Source organism: Cervus elaphus, chromosome 5 (genome assembly GCF_910594005.1).
Source record: "Cervus elaphus chromosome 5, mCerEla1.1, whole genome shotgun sequence".
Lineage (NCBI taxonomy): Eukaryota > Metazoa > Chordata > Mammalia > Artiodactyla > Cervidae > Cervus > Cervus elaphus.
The window spans coordinates 113,443,443-113,459,145 of NC_057819.1; the positions used below are offsets into that span (position 1 = coordinate 113,443,443).

Below are 15,703 nucleotides of genomic sequence, written 5' to 3' on the forward strand. Positions count from 1 at the left end.
TTTCTCTCTTAGTATGTCTTTTGATATTTAGGAAAGTTTGTATTTTGCACAGACAATTGCCTTTATATAAATATCTTTATATAATATTCTATGAGCCCAATTTATAGGCTACTGTCAATTGATTCTCTACTTTCAGAAAAATTTTTAAAATCTTTGAAAAGGGGACTCTGTTCCCATTTGTAACACTAATACCTGCATCTAAAGAATGGCTCCAAAGCTCATCTTATTTGTATAAGTAAAAGCATAGAGAAAAAAAAAACTGTGCATAAACCTGAGTGGATAAATGTATAGAGAAAATATTTACAAGTAAACACATCAAACAGTGCTTTTTGCTGAGAAAGTCCACTTCAATGTCACTCCATTAGTGCAGAGAGTTTGTTCTATATTGTTTTCCCCAGATACTTCAGTGCCTTTAACCGTGTCTCACATTTAATAAATATTCAATAATGATTGAAAGAAGAGAATGGCATCTGGAAGGAACCACTGAAAGCAGACTCACTTTTCAGTGAAAATATTGGCTCCCATTTTCCTACAGAAACAATTGACAGGAGCTCAACGCTACTCTCAGATGTGGTCATGCAGACTGCAATTTGCCAGTTTCCACCAAACATGTTGTCTTATCAAAGACCTACTTCATTTGTCTAGGTCATCTATCTGTCCTTTGAGTGCATGTGGATTTGAAACTTCCTTCAAAAAAAAAAAAAAAAAAAAGAATCACAAATGAGGTCCTATTGTAAATAGGGGAGAATCAGCGCACACTTGGTTTGCTACATGGATGACACCTAGCGCTTAGTACATGTCTGAATATAAACTTGCAGGCTGTGTTAAATAGCATATTGTGTAGCTATCATAGCTGATGTGATGCGTGAACCATATACTGTGTTCTTTTTGCTTTTGTATACGAGAAGCTCTCCAAACTACTTTTCACTTTTCTGTTCTGTTCTTAATGTTAGGGTTAGGATTTATAGTGTTAGCTGATTTGCTCATGAAATCAGCAGGCACCTCGACTGAGCGACTGAACTGGACTGAGGAAAGAATTGGATGGTGAATAATGGAACTTCTCACTGAGAAGTGGCAAGGCCCTGCTGTGTGCCCTGCAGGTATAGTTTAAATACACTTGTCTAGCAACCAAAGACAAAATCTTAAAGGAGGAAAAATCACAGTGAATTTTTAATGCAAGAAAGTATCACTTTATTTTGGTACAGAAATAGACCAGGTTAAAGAAAAGTCTTAGGAAAAGAAGTTAGAAGAATGAGTTTACCAATTGTCAGGTGAAAGGGGAAAATCTGTTACTGGAGAAGTGCTCCATGCCATATCCGTCCCCTTCAACAGCATGGTCTGGTTCCTCACTGGAATCATGAAGCCCAGTTTAGCTGAGCAACATCAACCCCAAAGGAGGGTCTGCATTAGTGGGGACAGAGGTAAACGGAGACAGTGGTCACAGGGCAGTGGGCTCAGCAGCAAGAGGAGGGACAGCACACGGGGCGGGGGCAGGTGGAGATGACACAGGTGGGCCGATAGCAAGTGGTGTGGCAGGAGACCCGGCCACACACTGGGCGCAGGCAGCAGCTCGGGCGGCAGCAGCTGGAGATGCGGGAGCAGGTGGGCTGGCAGCACACAGACTGGCAACAGCGGGGCCTGCAGCAGCTGGAGATGCAGCAGGTAGGCCTGCAGCAGCTGGAACCACAGCTGGACCCACAGCAGGAGGGGCGGTAGCAGCTAGAGATGCAGCAGGTGGGGCGAGGGCAGGTGGGCTGGCAGCACACAGACTGGCAACAGCGGGGCCTGCAGCAGCTGGAGATGCAGCAGGTAGGCCTGCAGCAGCTGGAACCACAGCTGGACCCACAGCAAGAGGGGCGGTAGCAGCTAGAGATGCAGCAGGTGGGGCGAGAGCAGGTGGGCTGGCAGCAGACAGGCTGGCAGCACTGGGGCCTGCAGCAGCTGGAGATGCAGCAAGTAGGCCTGCAGCAGCTGGACCCACAGTAGGAGGGGCGGCAGCAGCTAGAGATGCAGCAGGTGGGGCGAGGGCAGGTGGGCTGGCAGCAGACCGGGCGGCAGCAGCTGGACACACCACAGCTGGGGCGGCAGCAGGTGGTCCTGCAGCAGGTGGTCTGGCAGCAGCTGGGCTGGCAGCAGGTCTCCAGGCAGAGACTTTGGCCACAGCTCTGGTCAGAGCAGATGGAGCCACAACAGGAGCTGACCATGGTGTCAGAGGGTAGAGGATCTGATGTTAATAGGAAAGTGAACTTAGTGATTTGAAGTATCTCTGTTGCTTGTCCTCTTTTATACCCCACTGAGACTGCTGTGTTCATGTCCTAGACTGTTTCCTAGTTCATTTTCCTGAAGAAACATTAGTCATTATGTTGGATCATCATGTTTTTCTGGTTAACTATTTTAAAATGAAGAATAATAAGATTTCCTTTTCCCAGTTTGTTAAAATTTTCCAGTCCAGCCCTTCTTACAGAATAGATTTTATTATTTCCCTGTTTGTCATGGACTCCATCACGGGAATTTACCTGTGATCTGTGTATGACTCCACGATGTTGTTTGGATGGATTGTCCTCATGATGCCAAGATCTCTTTGATGTCAAAAGAGAAGCAGAATTATTGTAGGCAAATAGAGAGAAAAATGGTCATCCTTGTGAGTTACCTGTATGCCATGAGGAAGACAGATCCAATCCGTGAGTCATGAATGCTGACTAGATAGTGGACTGTCTCTGGTGCTTCAAAGGATGTGTCAGGTACTACTTCCTGCATCCAATTTGAAACTGTTACCAATGACTCATTTTTTTTAAGTATTAAAAAGTATTTGGAGCCACCTTGAAGGGACTCTCACTGACCCAATAAAGAGCAACTTGAACAACACAATGAATAAATGGCAATAAAGGATTTTAACCCATTAAATACAAATCCATGAGTCCATACTGAGGCCCATTCTGTAAAAAAATAAGAGAAAGTTATCCATGACAGTAGAATGTCAACTAATAAATATAGAAAGAAAAAGGGAATTAAAAATCACTGTCTACCATCCTCATAGTAAAACTTGATTCATGTAGCCCTAATCCTAACCCTAAGTCTATCTTTATCTAAATCATATTATAATCTACCTATCTATCTATATCTACCTATCATCTATTTACCTACCTACCTATATCCATCTATGAGAGAAAAAAATGTGGCATGATTTTGAATATAGGTAAAAACTATATGGTATAAAGAAGTTCTTTGTATTACTGTTTGAACTATTCTGTAAATTTGAAATATTTTTAAAAATAAAAAGTAGACTTTTTGATAGCAGTCATTCCAACCGGCCTGAGACGGTACCTCATTGTGGTTTCAATCTGCGTTTTGGGGAGGGAGGCATGAGGGGGGTTCGGGATGGGGGACACATATACATGTGTGGCTGATTCATGTCAATGTATGGCAAAAACCACCACAATATTGTTTGTTTGTTTTTTTTTTACCTTTTCATTGTGAATTTTATTTTATTTTATTTTTAAAATTTTTTTTAATTTTTATTAGTTGGAGGCTAATTACTTCACAACACTGCAGTGGGTTTTGTCATACATTGACATGAATCAGCCATGGAATTACATGTATTCCCCATCCAGATTCCCCCTCCCACCTCCCTCTCCACCTGATTCCTCTGGGTCTTCCCAGTGCACCAGGCTCGAACACTTATCTCACGCATCCCACCTGGGCTGGTGATCTGCTTCACTATAGATAATATACATGCTGTTCTCTCGAAACATCCCACCCTCGCCTTCTCCCATAGAGTCCAAAAGTCTGTTCTGTACATCTGTGTCTCTTTTTCTGTTTTGCATATAGGGTTATCATTACCATCTTTCTAAATTCCATATATATGTGTTAGTATGCTGTAATGTTCTTTATCTTTCTGGCTTATTTCACTCTGTATAATGGGCTCCAGTTTCATCCATCTCATTAGAACTGGTTCAAATGAATTCTTTTTAATGGCTGAGTAATATTCCATGGTGTACATGTACCACAGCTTCCTTTTCCATTCGTCTGCTGATGGGCATCTTGGTTGCTTCCATGTCCTGGCTATTATAAACAATGCTGCGATGAACATTGGGGTGCATGTGTCTCTTTCAGATCTGGTTTCCTGTGTGTGTATGCCCAGGAGTGGTATTGCTGGGTCATATGGCAGTTCTATTTCCAGTTTTTTAAGAAATCTCCACACTGTTTTCCATAGTGGCTGTACTAGTTTGCATTCCCACCAACAGTGTAAGAGGGTTCCCTTTTCTCCACACCCTCTCAAGCATTTATTGTTTGTAGACTTTTGGATAGCAGCCATCCTGACTGGCGTGTAATGGTACCTCATTGAGGTTTTGATTTGCATTTCTCTGATAGTGAGTGATGTTGAGCATCTTTTCATGTGTTTGTTAGCCATCTGTATGTCTTCTTTGGAGAAATGTCTGTTTAGTTCTTTGGCCCATTTTTTGATTGGGTCATTTATTTTTCTGGAATTGAGCTGCAGGAGTTGCTTGTATATTTTTGAGATTAATCCTTTGTCTGTTTCTTCATTTGCTATTATTTTCTCCCAATCTGAGGGCTGTCTTTTCACCTTACTTATAGTTTCCTTTGTAGTGCAAAAGCTTTTAAGTTTCATTAGGTCCCATTTGTTTAGTTTTGCTTTTATTTCCAATATTCTGGGAGGTGGGTCATAGAGGATCCTGCTGTGATTCATGTCGGAGAGTGTTTTGCCTATGTTCTCCTCTAGGAGTTTTATAGTTTCTGGTCTTACATTTAGATCTTTAATCCATTTTGAGTTTATTTTTGTGTATGGTGTTAGAAAGTGTCCTAGTTTCATTCTTTTATAAGTGGTTGACCAGTTTTCCCAGCACCACTTGTTGAAGAGGTTGTCTTTTTTCCATTGTATATCCTTGCCTCCTTTGTCAAAGATAAGGTGTCCATAGGTTCATGGATTTATCTCTGGGCTTTCTATTCTGTTCCATTGATCTATATTTCTGTCTTTGTGCCAGTACCATACTGTCTTGATGACTGTGGCTTTGTAGTAGAGCCTGAAGTCAGGCAGGTTGATTCCTCCAGTTCCCTTCTTCTTTCTCAAGATTACTTTGGCTATTCGAGGTTTTTTGTATTTCCATACAAATTGTGAAATTATTTGTTCTAGTTCTGTGAAAAATACCGTTGGTAGCTTGATAGGGATTGCATTGAATCTATAGATTGCTTTGGGTAGAATAGCCATTTTGACAATATTGATTCTTCCAATCCATGAACACAGTATGTTTCTCCATCTGTTTGTGTCCTCTTTGATTTCTTTCATCAGTGTTTTATAGTTTTCTATGTATAGGCTTTTGTTTCTTTAGGTAGATGTACTCCTAAGTATTTTATTCTTTTTGTTGCAATGGTGAATGGTATTGTTTCCTTAATTTCTCTTTCTGTTTTTTCATTGTTAGTGTATAGGAATGTAAGGGATTTCTGTGTGTTAATTTTATATCCTGCAACTTTACTATATTCATTGATTAGCTCTAGTAATTTTCTGGAAGAGTCTTTAGGGTTTTCTATGTAGAGGATCATGTTATCTGCGAACAGCGAGAGTTTCACTTCTTCTTTTCCTATCTGGATTCCTTTTACTTCTTTTTCTGCTCTGATTGCTGCGGCCAAAACTTCCAACACTATGTTGAATAGTAGTGGTGAGAGTGGGCACCCTTGTCTTATTCCTGATTTCAGGGGAAATGCTTTCAATTTTTCGCCATTGAGGGTGATGCTTGCTGTGGGTTTGTCATATATGGCTTTTATTATGTTGAGGTATGTTCCTTCTATTCCTGCTTTCTGGAGAGTTTTAATCATAAATGAGTGTTGAATTTTGTCAAAGGCTTTCTCTGTATCTATTGAGATACTCACATGGTTTTTATCTTTCAATTCGTTAATGTGGTGTATTACGTTGATTGATTTGTGGATATTAAAGAATCCTTGCATTCCTGGGATAAAGCCCACTTGGTCATGGTGTATGATTTTTTTAATATGTTGTTGGATTCTGTTTGCTAGAATTTTGTTAAGGATTTTTGCATCCATGTTCATCAGTGATATTAGCCTGTAGTTTTCCTTTTTTGTGGCATCTTTGTCTGAAAAACCACCACAATATTGTAAAGTAATTAGCCTCCAACTAAAATAAATAAATTAATTAAAAGAAAAAGAATATATGACAAAATAATCCAACATCCTTCATAAATAAGCAAATGCCTATTTAAATGATAACAAATAAACAGAGGTAGGTGAAAAAAAATAAAAAGTAAAAAAATATTTAAATGAATTAATATTAAAAATCTTTCCCCATGGTGTTAGTATATTAAAAGGAAGTAGTTTGTGTCTTTGGGGGGAAATATTAAAGTATATGATAAATCTTACTTAATAGGAGCTTCTACTATAAGAAGCCTTTCTTGTATCTCTAACTAATGTCATAATCTTTTTAATCTTCTTGGGTCCCTGAAAATATGGGACTTTTAACAACATGGCAGGATCGAGTTGATGCTAACAGACCCACCTTCTAGATCAAGCAAATAGAAACGCTTGAGAAATATTTTTAAAATATTTCTATTACATAGCCAAACTTAAAGGGAAAGAAAAATTCTCATTTTCCAGAAAGAAAAAGAGAACGCCAACGGCGTATGATAGCTGATGTCCAGGATTGTGAAGGTTTGGTATCTAGTTATAAGCTTTCAAAATGGGAGGCTGGTAGTTGAAACCCAAGTAGGTGCAAGAAATGACTTTAAACTTTCACAAGACAAGGTCTTGGAAGGGAGAGTTCTATCCACAGTTTGCATTCTTAAAGTGGCACCTAGTAATACGGGGACAAGAAAACCTTATCTCCCCACTAGGAATTGTAAGTGGTAATCAAAGTGCCTATGAACATGTAAACCACAGCAGTATCACCAAGCTTTCCAATTCACACTAAATGAATAGGGGAGGAATCTCAAGTTGAGAAACTCTAACAAAACAGTGAATATCCTTGGAAACATCAGAGACAAAAGCAGAAATTATAGCACAGAGAAATAATCCCTTAAAAAACAAAATAAAATAACGTTAACTGTGAGGAGAAATAAACTTCTAAGACTACTCATAGACTTCATGAGTTGCCCAAAAGGGAAAATGTTACAAAATATTCCCCACAAAAAATCTTTGAGTCTATTTCTGTCGCCTTTTCCTTATTTTTAATAATTTGGTCCTTTGATTCTTATATACCTGGTAATTATTTTTATTGAATGCCAAACATATATGAAAAGCTGTAGAGGCTTGAGGTGATTTTTATCTTCTACCTGGAACAGATTTAATTTTCTTCTTGGACTGTGGGTTCTCAATACTACCTGCATGAGTGCATAAGTCAACTCCCAAGATTGTTGTTGTTCAGTCACTAAGTCATACCCCACCCCTCTCTTTATGACCCCATGGACTGCAGCATGCCAGGCTCCTCTATCCCCCACCAGAACTTGCTCAAATGCATGTCCTTGACTCGGTAATGCTATCTAACTGTCTCATCCTTTGCTACCCCCTTCTCCTTTTGCCTCAATCTTTCCCAACACCAGGCTCTTTTCCAGTGAGTCAGCTCTTTGCATCAGGTGGCCAACGTATTGGAGCTTCAGCTTCAGCACCAGTCCTTCCAATGAATAATCAGAGTTGATCTCCTCTAGGATTGACTGGTTTGATCTTCTCCAGCACCACAATTCAAAAGTATCAATTCTTCGGCCCTCAGCCTTCTTTATGATCCAGCTCTCACAACTGTACATGACTATTTTCTTAACTTTATCCGTTTCTCACAGCCATTCTTACCGAGAAGTTTGGTCTTGTATCTGCTTTGTCATAGCTGGAAGTTACATTCTGTCCTTTAATTTTTCAAGAAGCCACTCTTTTTTGGACCCTGCAGTCTACTAGCTGTCTTTTTACCTCTCTGTTTATCCCTTTCCATTCTCTTGTGGTTGCTGTTGGTCCTCTTTCAACTTACAAATGTTGGAGTTTTCCATTAGCTTGGGCCATATGTATCCTCTCTTTAGACATCTAACTTCCTATGACCCAAGAAAACACCTAAAGGCCCATGGCATCAAAAATCATTTTAGATTTGTTAGTGCCTCACTTGCAGACTGTGGTAGGAGGACACTAAGATGACTCTCAAGGATCCCACCTCCTCTGACTCATGTCCTATGTAATGCCTTCCCATTGAGTGTAAGCTGTACATAGTGAATCACTTCAAATGAATGGAATACAGCAGTAATGAGGACATAGGGCTTTCCAGACTAGGTTATTGTAAGATTTGGGTTTTCTTTCTGTTTCTTGATCTTTCTTAGGTTGCTCACTCTGGAGGAAGCCAGCCACCTTGAGTGATCAGTCCATGTGGTGAAGAACTGAGTCTTCCTGCCAACAGCCATGTGAGTGAGCTTGGAAGTGGATTTTCCTCTCTTCATAAGAGTGCAGTCCTGGCCAACCGCTTGCCTGCAACCTCATGAGAGATCCTGACATGCCACTTCCAGATTTCTAACCCTCAGAAAGTCCATGAGATAATAAATGTTTTGGGGGGGGGATAACTCATTAACCAACATTAGGTAACTAATACACATACCAATTCCTGGTCTGTGAAAGTCTACTACATTTTCCATGAAGATAATCATATTATTTGCAAATAATGATAGATTTATTGGTTTATTTTCTTTCCAGCTCTTCACATACTCTATTTCTGGGAGAAAAATTCAAGAGGGATGAGACATATGTATACCTATGGCTGATTCATGTTGATGTATGGCAGAAACCAACACAACATTATAAAGCAATTATCCTCTAATTAAAAATAAATTAACAAAAATAATTAAATAAGCAAATCTTTCTTTATTGTGAAGAAAAGTACTGAAAGAACCCCTCACTCCAGAGAAACATAAAACAAAAAATTTTTCTTATGCTGAGACCAAGAGAAGGTGCAACCAATTCTCATCTACCATCTCAGATCCATTCGGAATTCTGTGCTTTGAGTAAGAATGAGGAATAATGCCCCTATACAACTTAAATTATTATCTCGTTATTTATGTGTAGAATTTATGGAAGTCAAACACATTCATGATTCATTACCATTGAATTACTTATTTACCCTATAACTCTTAGAATATGCATATACAAAACTTTCCATATATTTCTCCTACTTCCACTAGCATAAATTCATCAGGAATTTGCTTTTATCCTTTTTTCCTAGGATAGACTTCATAGGAATTTGGGAGGATTCTGAGTTAACCTAAGATAAAAATTGGTCCGTTAATTGGATTCCCTACTAGTTTCCACATTTCTCATAGGATTTGTTGACAAGGTACCCAAGACCCATGCTGTCAAATACACATCCTAGAAAAGTCAAGATAAGAAAATACTAAAATTTGAATATTTTCAATAGTCTGTTAGCCCTCAACTTCTCAGGAAGGTTGATTTGCCCAAAACAATTATTTTGTTGTCAGTGGATGGAGAGGAAATAAGAAATCTGAAAGTGTAATAAATTGGGTTACATGTGGGATAGATAAACCCAAGGGAAGACTCTGGTTTTCCAAGGAGAAGAGCAAGGGCAGAGCAGTATATTTGGAGAGAGGGAAGGAAAAAAAGGAAGAAGGGAAAATGGGGGGATGAGACAACTAAGAGAGGAGTGGAATTTTAGGGAAATATATGCTTTAAAATGGAGAAGGAAATGACAACCCACTCCAGTATTCTTGCCTGGAGAATCCCATGGACAGAGGAGCCTGGTGGGCTACAGTCCATGGGGTCGAAAAGAGTCGGACACGACTGAGCACACAGCACATGCTTTAAAAATATTTAAGAAAGGTTTGCTGTGGGGTATAATCCGTCTCTTCCCTAAACTTAAATTTTTCAAAAAAATTATTATTTTTCAATTCTCTTGGAGATATTGTGTTATGTATTGTGTTATTTCTGGGATTGTTTGTTTTCTTCTATGTCGCTGCATGTTGGATTTGTCCTAAAGATTAGAGCAGAAATTGGTAAGCTTGATAAAGTTGTATTAATATGTTGAATACCATTTCCCAGGAAATGAGGACAATCATTATAAAGCAGCAAACACAAGAACATTGTATGCGCCAGGAAAGTGGAGCTTTATTCAGAAGCAGCAACAAGACACAGAAACATCCCTGTAAAAGACTTATAGGATGTAGCCCCCAGACTTTCAGATCTGAGGCTGTGACATCAGGGTCCCTATAGGCCCTGTAGGAATTTTCATGTTTGGGACTGGAAGACCCAGTACCCTCAAATCAAAAGGTCAATTATAGAACTGGGGCAACTCTGCTAATTTCTTTCTATAAATACCACCTAGTTTCATTTGCTAGCAAGGAAAAGGCCAACGAAGGAGAGAGTCTGGCCTGAGGCCAGTATGTGGACACACAGACTATGGGAATGGCCTCTCCTCTGGTGTCTATATGGAGTCTGCTTCTGTGATAAGATGGATGAAGAGGAGAGGGTGGGTTCAGAGAGGTGGCTCAGCAGCAAGAGGAGGGACAGCACACGGGGCGGGGGCAGGTGGAGATGACACAGGTGGGCCGATAGCAAGTGGTGTGGCAGGAGACCCGGCCACACACTGGGCGCAGGCAGCAGCTCGGGCGGCAGCAGCTGGAGATGCGGGAGCAGGTGGGCTGGCAGCACACAGACTGGCAACAGCGGGGCCTGCAGCAGCTGGAGATGCAGCAGGTAGGCCTGCAGCAGCTGGAACCACAGCTGGACCCACAGCAGGAGGGGCGGTAGCAGCTAGAGATGCAGCAGGTGGGGCGAGGGCAGGTGGGCTGGCAGCACACAGACTGGCAACAGCGGGGCCTGCAGCAGCTGGAGATGCAGCAGGTAGGCCTGCAGCAGCTGGAACCACAGCTGGACCCACAGCAGGAGGGGCGGTAGCAGCTAGAGATGCAGCAGGTGGGACGAGGGCAGGTGGGCTGGCAGCAGACCGGGCGGCAGCAGCTGGACACACCACAGCTGGGGCGGCAGCAGGTGGTCCTGCAGCAGGTGGTCTGACAGCAACTGGGGCTGCAGCAGGTCTCCTGGCAGAGACTTTGGCCACAGCTCTGGTCAGAGCAGATGGAGCCACAACAGGAGTTGACCATGGTGTCAGAAGGTGGAGGTTCTGGGTGAGTTTCTAGGAGAGTGAGTTTCTCAAATTTGGAAGTTTCCCTTCCACGTGTCCTCTTTTATACTCAGCTGAGGGACTTCTGTGATTATGAAGAGAGTAGTTCCTTCTTTTTGTTTATATGACTAAAATACAATTAGTAAGTCATATGTGTTTTTCTAGTAAAATTTGGCAATATATAGAAAATAATCATTTCCCTTTTCTCAAGTTCCCCAGTCTTTTCACATGAATCACCTGTTCTGTTTCTTCTTTAGTTTGTAAGGTTATAAGACTTCAGTCCCTGGGTATCATGTGACATTGGTGGGCCTCTGTTCCTTGTTTATTTCTCACCTTGATATGACTTTGGGAGAGTTTCTGATGAGATTAGGATCTCTAGTGGAAATTTCACATTTCAGTCAGATGGAATGTTTGTCAAGAAAATGGAAGTAAGCTTCGCTTTTTGAATGTGAGAAAACTTATGATTCATTGTGTGTATTCTGGGTGGTCACTGAGCTAATGACATTCCAAACTGTGTTATTTCTCATCGCCTTGATGAACTTTGAAACAGTTAGCTGTGACTTGGTGTTTTTAAGCAGCAAACAGTCATCTGAGATTAATCAGAAATGTCTTTGATCTTTAGACGTGTCTTCCAGGCTAGGGTACAGTAATTGACACAATAGTTTTGAATCAAAATATGTCATATTTATGCTTTGTGGACATTTTATTAAAATCTTTTTCAAATATGCTGAACTAAAATGCCTAGCAGTTTTTGTAGTATTACTTATGATTAAGATATTCTTAGATGCATTAAGGGGAATATAAATAACATTCACTATCTTACCTGTACTTACACAAAAATTGCATCCATAAAGAGCTTTATAACCAAAACCAGATATGATTAGGCTGCTAAATTAGAGGTCTTTTTAGTGCCAAAGGCATTTAGAGAAAAACAACATTCTAGGAAAGAGAAGGTAATCTTCCTGATATTCCCTCTTCATGCAAAATCTTGTGAGTTCAGCATTCTCCTAGTGATCTTTTACCAGTGAGTTCAACTGCCATCTTCCTCCAAAATCTTCTTTGATGCCACGAAGTCAAGTCCTTCCTCTGCTACACTTCTGCTGTGCTTTGAGTATTCGTGGGCTCTACCGAATATTCTCTACCAGAGATGCACTTATGTATCTGGCTCACTCTAGAATATAAATTCCATTTGTACAAAGACTATGATTTACTCATCTTCATATCTTCAGGGACTGAAATGAGATGAGTTTTTGATAAAGGAGATGTCTGTGTAATGAGTGAAGGTTTTGTCTAGGCCATCAAAGAAGACACACTGACCTTGAGAACACGTGTTATTCATATAGATGGGCAGAAGGGGGATTTAAAAGAGGGAGCTATATTTGAGATTGGGCATAACCCTGGTTTGTGATGGTGAAAGAAGTATGTCTGGAAAGTCTATTTTAAGAAGAAATGAGAGAAGTTGAGATTCCTGGTATGTGGGAGAGGTCTTGTGTAGCCCTGAATTCTAGAAAAAAAAAGTAGTAGATCTATTAAAAGTCTTTGGGTGGGAAGATAATAAAATATATACACTATATATGAATTATCTTAATTTTTGATCTGCCTTTAGAAATGCAAAAATGAGGGAGACATTGCTTAAAAGGTTGAACTGGGGCAGGGTGAGAGGTGAGCTCATAGAATCAGGTAATGGCAATAAGCATCATAGAGTTATTACAAAGAAAGTATCAGCAGATACTTTGACCAAACTGAAAATAGAGCTATAAGGAGGGATCTTCATAAGAGTTATAAAAGATATCTCAGTTTAACCTTTTATACACTTTATGTATATATATATAATATATAAATATATAATATACACACATATAAATATATAAATACATATAAATATATATTTATATATAATATACATAAATATATAAAATATATAACTATACATGTATAATATATATACACACACACACACGCATATCCCAGATGGCACTAGTGGTAAACAATTCACCTGCCAATGCAGCAGACATGAGATGTGGGTTCAATCCCTGGATTGGAAAGATCTTCTAGAGGAAGGAATGGCAACCCACTCCAGTATTCTTGCTTGGGGAATTCCATGGACAGAGGAACCTGGTGGGCTACCGTCCATTAGGGCTGCAAAGAGTCAGACACTGAACACACACACACACACACACATTCACACACACACACACATTCACACACACACACACACACACATATCTATCTTAAGCTTCCTACCTCCTGCTGCTGCTGCTTCTAAGTCACTCCAGTCGTGCCTGACTCTGTGCAACCCATGGACAGCAGCCCACCCGGCCCCTCCGTCCACGGGATTCTCCAGGCAAGAATACCAGAGTGGGTTGCCATTTCCTTCTCCATTCTACCTCCTAGGGGATATTAATCTAAAAATTTAAAGGATAGGCTAACAGAAATGGTAAGTTGTGTTAAAAAAAGAAGAAGAAGAGGAACTGAAATCACTTGGAGATATGGAAAAGACGTATGCACCAAAAAATTAGAATGGAATATTTGGCACGGTTATGCACTTGTTGCACAGTTGGCACAGTTTGGCACAATATATGCCTATGTGCTGCATGCTAAGTTGCTTCAGTTATGTCCGCTCTTTGTGACCTCATGGACTGCAGCCTGCCAGCCTCCTCTGTCCACGGGATTCTCCAGGCAAGAACACTGGAGTGGGTTCCCATTTCCTTCTCCAGGGGATCTTACCAGCCCAGGAATTGAACCCAGGTCTCTGGCATGCAGGAAGATCTATAGATACTCCTGTAGACATATATTTGTATATATAGGCATCTATTTATGTATGTATTTTGGTCAACATGATGGTAGGTGAAAAGGTTTCTCCATGCGATTTTAATTTGCATTACTCTTATTGTAAAGGAGATTAGACAATTCTTCATATGTTAAAGAGTTCATATGTTTAAGAGCTATTGGAATTTTTCCTTTTCTACAAGGAAAATTATAGGAAAAAATTCCCTAATATCTATAATTATGCTTTTGGTTTTTCACTGTGTTTAGCCTTTATACAGTGATTTTTGCAGGAGCTCTTTGTATATTTTCAAAATTAGCCTTTTTATTTAATGTGAATTTCAAATTTTTTCCTAGTTTGTCTTTGTTCTTTAATTTTGCTTCTGTGTTTTTACCACATAGATGTTTATTTTTTTAATTAATTCATTCATTTATTTTGATTGGAGGCTAACTATACAATATTGTGGTGGTTTGTGCCATACATCGACATGAATCAGCCATGGGTGTACATGTGTCTCACCATCCTGAAATGGTCTCACCACCTGCCTTCCACCTCCCTCCCAACCCTATCCCTCTGGGTTGTCCCAGAGCACCAGCTCTGGGTGCCCTGCTTCATGCACTGAATTTACACTCAAATTTATTAATCTTTTCTTTTATGGCTCCCAGGGCAAGCGTCGCACTTTGAAAGATCTATCCAGTTGTAAATTTGCATAAACATTGTCCCATAGTTTCTTTTGTGAAGTTCAAATTTTCATGTTTTATATTTTCAAATATTGTTCTCAGTTCAGTTCAGTTGCTCAGTCATGTCTGACTCTTTGTGACCCCATGGACTGCAGCATGCCAGGCTTCCCTGTCCATCACCAACTCCCAGAGCTTGCTCAAACTCATGTACATCGAGTTGGTGATGCCATCCAACCATCTCATCCTCTGTCGTCCCCTTCTCCTCCTGCCTTCAATCTTTCCCAGCATCAGGGTCTTTCCCAATGAGTCAGTTCTTCACATCAGGTGGCCAAATTATTGGAGTTTCAGCTTCAGCATCAGTCCTTCCAATGAATATTCAGGACTCATTTCCTTAAGGATTGACTGGTTTGATCTTGCAGTCCAAGGTACTCTCAAGAGTCTTCTCCAGCCCAACAGTCCAAAAAGTATCAATTCTTCAGCACTCAGCTTTCTTTATGGTCCAATTCTCACATCCATACATGACTACTGGAAAAGCCACAGCTTTGACTAGACAGGTCTTTGTTGGCAAAGTAATATATCTGCTTTTTAATATGCTATCTAGGTTGGTCATAGCTTTTCTTCCAAGGAGCAAGCGTCTTTTAATTTCATGGCTACAATCACCATCTGCAGTAATTTTGGAGCCTAAGAAAATGAAGTCTCTCACTGTTTCCACTGTTTCCCAATCTACTTGTCATGAAGTGATGGGACCAGATGCCATGATTTTTGTTTTTTGAATGTTGACTCTTAAGCCAGCTTTTACAGTCTCCTCTTTCACTTTCATCAAGAGGCTGTTTAGTTCTTCTTTGCTTTCTGCCATAAGGATGGTTTTATCTGCATATCTGAGGTTATTGATCTCCCAGCAATCTTGATTCCAGCTTGTGCTTATATGATGCTTAAGATTGCTTAAGATTCCAGCTGATGTATTCTGCATGTAAGTTTAATAAACAGGGTGACAATATACAGCCTTGATGTACTCCTTTCCCAATTTGGAGCCATTGTTTCATGTCCGGTTCTAACTGTTGCTTCTTGATCTGCATATAGATTTCTCAGGAGGCAGGTCAGGTGGTCTGGTATTCCTATCTCTTTAAGAAT

General features: G+C 40.2%; 1 protein-coding gene across 2 annotated transcripts; it reads right to left on the bottom strand.

The window, feature by feature from the left end:
* Positions 1-1,167: 1,167 nt before the first annotated feature.
* Positions 1,168-11,170, bottom strand: LOC122695044 (keratin-associated protein 4-7-like). Of its 2 annotated transcripts, XM_043904522.1 has the most exons (2): positions 10,564-11,170; positions 1,168-1,527 (listed from the first exon to the last, which is right to left on the bottom strand). In XM_043904522.1, exons 1-2 carry the CDS (start codon positions 11,103-11,105, stop codon positions 1,455-1,457), a joined length of 615 nt encoding a protein of 204 aa, XP_043760457.1. In that variant the 5' UTR covers positions 11,106-11,170; the 3' UTR covers positions 1,168-1,454. The 2 variants fall into 2 exon arrangements, with proteins under 2 accessions (XP_043760457.1, XP_043760456.1); XM_043904521.1 differs by lacking the exon at positions 10,564-11,170 and having other exon boundaries at positions 1,168-2,245.
* Between the last annotated feature and the right edge of the window lie 4,533 nt (positions 11,171-15,703).

Excerpts from the sequence above, each read along its gene's own strand:
- LOC122695044 (XM_043904521.1), bottom strand. The coding sequence starts at position 2,204 with ATGGTCAGCTCCTGTTGTGGCTCCATCTGCTCTGACCAGAGCTGTGGC.